General features: G+C 30.0%; 1 protein-coding gene across 1 annotated transcript; it reads left to right on the forward strand.

Annotated features, from left to right (window-relative positions):
* Positions 1–1895, forward strand: LOC120218350. The gene is made up of 3 exons (XM_039215313.1): positions 1–165; positions 250–387; positions 1753–1895. The coding sequence occupies exons 1-3, from the start codon at positions 75–77 to the stop codon at positions 1767–1769; spliced, it is 246 nt and encodes an 81-aa protein (XP_039071244.1). The 5' UTR covers positions 1–74; the 3' UTR covers positions 1770–1895.
* Positions 1896–6117: the final 4222 nt, after the last annotated feature.

The following is a 6117-nucleotide window of genomic DNA, read 5'->3' on the forward strand; positions in this document are numbered from 1 at the left end:
TACTGCAATGAACAAGTTTGCTCATCTAATATCACAAAAATCAAGAGGGACGGAAAGCAAGAAGGGTGAGAGAGATGGCGGTGAGCGCAACGGTGATCGGAGCACTGCTGGGGCTGGGCACTCAGATGTACTCCAACGCCCTCCGCAAGCTGCCTTATATGCGGCGTGAGATTTCTTTGTTTTTTTATCTATTCATTTTAACTGTATTTGTTCCACACTTGGTTTGTGAATATCGGAATTGAAATGCAGATCCATGGGAGCACGTTTTGGGCATGGGTCTCGGCGCAGTTTTCGTGAATCAGCTCGTCAAATGGGACGCTCAGCTCCAACAGGACCTCGACAAAATGCTCGAAAAGGCCAAGGCAGCCAACGAGCGCCGCTACTTCGGTCGGTATTACAGTCTCTTCTTTTATTTTCATTTCATTACATTGCTTTGCTTTTGGTACTGTATTTGGATCTAGTAGTAGTTGTTGCAGAGAAACTGTCCTCAATATTTTGAAGTGTCATGGTACAAGAAATGTGATTAAAACCCTAGAATGGATGGCAATGTCAAACAGTGAATTTCTCTTGTAGAGTAGATATTTCAACAAAGATTCATGTATCTTTATCTTGAATATTGGAACCAATGAATTCAGTTGGGATTGCGTTTTGGAGTTTAAAGAATAAAATCCATTGGTCTTCACTCTTCACCTAACAATCCTTTTTTTTGGTTTTGGTTCATTGGGATATAGATAGAAAAAAAATAGATTTTCTTCATTTGTGGATCACTCGAATATATGCAGTAGTGCGTAGAATGTGGTATTCTATAGTTATAAAAACTTCAACTAACATCGGTTCTTTAAGTTAATGATTACGTTGCATGTTCTCCTAAACGCTTGATTCTACGATAGCATCCGAAAAACCTGGAATTTGGCAATAATTGCTGAAATTATTCTTAGTTCCATGGCCCTCTTGAATTTCTTCTGTATTAGACTTATTGCTGATATTATATTGAATCTGAAACTTATACTTCTCAGTAAGTTGGAGAACAAGATTGAAATCCAGAAGTCTAACTTTTTTGTTATAAATCTTCTTTTTCGATGGACTGCCAACTGGTCTTAAATCGTGCTGTGGCTAGAGGTTCACATCTTCCACAAACTGACTTCATACCATAAACTCATAAGACTTTTGCATATATTCTGTTAAAGGAATGCACGCTTGCTTGCTTAAGAGTAGCAGCCTCGTCTCACTTCTTGTCATGATAATTAGGCAATAAATATTTCTTTGAATGTGGATTTCATCTCATTCTATGTACTGATTTGTGGTTGTCCCAACCTGGTGACGATTCTTTCTACACCCTACGACCATACCTATGACCAGGGACAGACGTATGATCTGATGTTAGGGAACGAAAACAGATTATCAATAGAAAATATCTGATATTTTGATAATTTTAAACCCTCCGCCTCGGTCCATCCCTACCTTTTCTATTACCATAGTGTTGTTATTCTTGATCAGCTTTTCCTTTTCTTGCAGTGCTATACCATTATTTCTTGAAGATGTTATGCATGTACAATTATAATGTAACTTCTCCATGCACTCCCTTCTGAAATTACTAACTCCGGAAGTACATATTCTAATCAGCTGCACTAGTGATTATTTTGAGACCTTTCTCTGCATAAGTTCGAGACTGAAGTTACTCATGTCGTCTGCTTGCATAGCATTGTTCTGTCGTAAATTTCCTCACACTCTCTCGCTTGCTTGAAATTGCAGATGAAGATGATGATTAATGTTTTTCCTTATCATTAGATAAACCTGCACCAAGCAATGGTCACAAAATTGGTTCGGATTGTTCGTTGCAAAACCTTTAAACTTAACATCTTTTGTTTCTTTTGTTGGGCATCCATGCCTTTTCGGTGCAAACTGGCTGCTGCAAGTGCTCATGTAATAAATAGAAAATTTTCAAAAAATTGCACTATTTTTTGTGCTATGGTGTTTCTTAAATTTGAAATTATATTCAATGTATGAGGATTTAGTTTTGAGTTATATCTGCTCCGGTCTGTTTTGCGGTACGGAAAATTGTCTTCGGGAATAAGATTACGCGAAAGTATTATTATTTGGCAATATTAACATGAATGTTACATTATAGGTAATGTAAGATTGTTGTTTGGTTGAGAAAATGAAAGATTGGAGTATATTACATTTAATTGTCTTTATAATATCATTTAGGGTAAACTATAAAGGAGGTCACGTTTGTTTTAGTAAAATTTTATTTTAATCGTTCAGTTTAAAAAAAATTATGTTATGGGCACTAAACTTATTTATTTATTATGAAATGGTCTCTCAAATGTTAACCCTATCGATGATGTGGTGTGTTAACATAAATAATTTGACTCGGTATTGTTAAAATAAATGTTGGTTTGGCCTAATATGTCGTGACATATGTCACTATCTGATTAGATGATTTAATTTATTGAATTAAACTAAAATTATAATAAAAACTGATGGAATATAAGTAATAAAGATTAAATATGTAATTATAGTAGTTTTATTAATTACCACGTCAATTCTTTTGTTAAATGTTAATTATAGGTGTCTTGGTTGACATCATTTAAATAGTTAAGTTGACTAATTGATAAAATTAAAAGATCGATGATTATATAAGAATCCTCATAATTAAATGGTCATCTATGTATATTATCATTTATTTTAATATAATAAAAATATTAAAATCTATTATATAGTATAAAAGTTAGTTGAAATTCAATGATTAATATTCGATTTATGTATTAGTAGTGGATTTAATTCATATATTTTAATTCAATTATTTTAGTTCTTTTTTTTTCAAAATTCAAAATTTCAATAACAATTTAGATAATAACTACGAAATTTCTCTAATTAAATTTTGTCATTATATATATTGACTGTAAATCTAATATATGTTAAATTCACAGCTGAATTATAATACAAATATTTACATCATTTCATTTATTTGTTTGTTTCATGTGATATTCAAATTTTAACTGCTCTTCCTTTTCTTGTCACCACATGACAACCTAAGGTTTCTGTCTCTTTTTTCTTTAAGGGTAAAGTATAGTAATGGTCACTGAACATTTTTGAAGCTTGCATTTAGGTCCCCCAACTTTTAAAACTTACAATACAATCCCCCAACATTTATTCCGTTTGCAATATGGTCCCCCAACTTAAACCACCGTTAGAAATTAGGGTAAATTATATAAAAGGTTATTGAACTTTTCAGACACTTGAATTTAGGTCCCCCAACTTTTAAAACTTGCAAAACAATCCTCAATTTCATTCTAAACCCCAATTTCCAAAGTAATTCAATTTCATTCTAAACCCTAAATTTCAAAATAATTCAATTAAATTTAATTATGTCAGATTTATTATTATTTAATTTCATCTTATTTCATGTGATACGTATTGTTTATATAAATATAATAGTATAATTCTTAACTGTTGAATAAATTTTTTAATTAAAAAAAGTAGTTAGGATATAGAAGAGGTTGAAAATAATTCGAATTTTAAATTTATAAAATGTTATTTTGACGTATAAATAAAAATGTAAACTACTAGGTTGACAACTTAACTATCTAGCCCTTTTTACTTTTGTCATCGATCTTTTAAATTTATCAATCATACAACATAATTATTTAACTGTTTCAACTAAGCCACTAGTCGTTACCAATTGATACAAATGATGAAGTGGCAATTAAAAGGAATTGGCATTATTATACATTCAGTCTTTATTATTTATATAATCAATTTGATCCTAAATTAAATAGAATTTAATAAATTAATCATTTAATTAGGATCTGACATGTGTTAGCACATGATCATGACACGTGTCATTGGTGACACATGTCACCACCTAATTATTTATATATGCTATCAATTTGGTCCTAAATTAAATAAAATTTAATAAATTAATCATTTAACCAGGATCTGACATGTGTTAACGCATGATCATGATATATGTTATTGGTGACACATGTCATCACCTAATTAGAAGAAAATTAAGTTACAAAGAAGTAAAATTTGGGTCTTGGGCAAACTCAAACCTGAGTCACGCAAATGAAAGATACAGGGTGGAGCCACTAAGCTAACACCATCGTTTGCGTTAAGAGATATACAATAATACATATACTAATAGTATGACCAATGCCAGAAAAAAAAGAATATATTGGAAAATGGAAATAATGAGATTTGAAATTCGGTAAAAAATTTGAAAGCAATTAATGATGGGAAAATATTATATTTTTTTACAATAAAAAATATTATATTTGATAAATTGTTTGATAGATTTAATATATTTTTTAAATATTAGTTGATACAATATTTTAAAAGAATAAATTTAAGATTTATATATTTTTAAACTAAATTTAATAATTATATTTTTCATATTTATAATTCATGATTATATATATAATCTTAAGTTGAGTATTTCTAATATAATTAATAATTTTAATTTCTTATTAAAAATAAAATATTCAAAAAATATAAATGATTCATACATTAATATATGAATATTTTTTTTTATTTATACATCTCAATATAAATATACATTTATATAAATATATGTTTATTCGTATATTGAAATATTTTGATTAAAATATAAACATATTTTAAATACTAGTTTATACAAGAAAAATAAAATATATCAAAAATATAAATGATTCATACATTTAAATATAAATTGAATCATTTATATTTTCTATACATCTATATTTAATAAGAAAATAAAATTATTGGGGGACTGTTTTGCAAGTTTTAAAAGTTGGTGACCTAAATTCAAGTGCTTGAAAAGTTCAATGACCGTTTATATAATTTACCCTAATTTTCTAACAGTGATTTAAGTTAGGGACCATATTGTAAATGAATAAATGTTGGGGGACTGTATTGCAAGTTTTAAAAGTTGGGGGACCTAAATGCAAGCTTCAGAAATGTTCAGTGACCATTACTATACTTTACCCTTTCTTTAATTTATTTATGATAATCACATAATGCGGAGGACTAAAGTCATAAATTTACTTAAGTTTGAGGGATTAAATTCATAAAATTACTGAAGTTTAAGGGTTGATTACAGAATAAGACCTTTACCATTTGACATGGCATGACAATTGCATTGAGCCATGAAAATTTGAGCAAATTGAGCGAGTTACCCGTGATAATTTATCCCGTTTCAAAAGGCTAAATCCAGCCGTTGAAACCCTACACTTTTCAAAATCTCCGTCCATCCATAACGGAACTCCAACAGCTTTTTTGCAACCGACTCTCTCCCGTTTTGAACTAAAACCTGAAACTCACTCACAAACAAAAGCACACAAGAAATAAAATCGCTTCACCAAAAAAAGGAAAAAATATTAAAAAAACAGAGAATCGGACCGCCGGTGTGATACGTCGCTCCGGCGAACGGTATATTCAGACGTCTTTCATTGTTTCTCCTTTCAAGTTCTTCTATCTAGTTTTGATTCTTTTCTTTCGATTCTATTTTTTTTTATCGATTTATGTAAGGAATGATTGGTTATATGAATGCTTGAATCCAAAATTTTTGAATTTTTGAGGCTAGATTGTTCGTGCAATGATTTTTAAATTCCTGCTTTTTGAAATTGATGTTGATTTTTATATACTTCAATATTCGATTTACTAATGTTTTTAAGAATCAATTTAATGGTTTTGATAAGATTATTTGGGTTCTTTGCTAATTGTTATCCAATATTTATGTGACGCATATTCTGTGATGCATATCGGATTTGAAAGATCAAATATATGAGAAAACGATGGAAAATATCGAGTATATCCGTACGAGACACACACACATATTCGATATGGGAATTTACAGTTTTCAAGTTTTGTAAAATAATTAGTTTGACTTCTTTTCTGCAGCTTAAAGGAATAATTGCTCTTCTTGAAGGATTATTGAAAATTCTTCAGATCAATCTTGCTAGCTTCTATAACCCCCTTCAGTAAACTCTGTAGAACTTGATGAAGTGGATCGAGACATTAAAGGATCTATTGCGAGATAACAAAACATCAATAATTTTCTGTCGAAATTAGAATGTGGATACTACTTGTGAAGGTGTGATAGGCAGTTAGAGAGATCCTAGCACCCAATTTTTC

Source organism: Hibiscus syriacus, unplaced genomic scaffold (assembly GCF_006381635.1).
Source record: "Hibiscus syriacus cultivar Baekdansim isolate YM2019G1 unplaced genomic scaffold, ASM638163v2 tig00110198_pilon, whole genome shotgun sequence".
Classification (NCBI taxonomy): domain Eukaryota; kingdom Viridiplantae; phylum Streptophyta; class Magnoliopsida; order Malvales; family Malvaceae; genus Hibiscus; species Hibiscus syriacus.

Excerpts from the sequence above, each read along its gene's own strand:
- LOC120218350 (XM_039215313.1), top strand. The coding sequence starts at position 75 with ATGGCGGTGAGCGCAACGGTGATCGGAGCACTGCTGGGGCTGGGCACT. Across the intron at positions 166-249 it reads CAAGCTGCCTTATATGCGGC|ATCCATGGGAGCACGTTTTG; the intron begins GTGAGATTTCTT and ends ATTGAAATGCAG.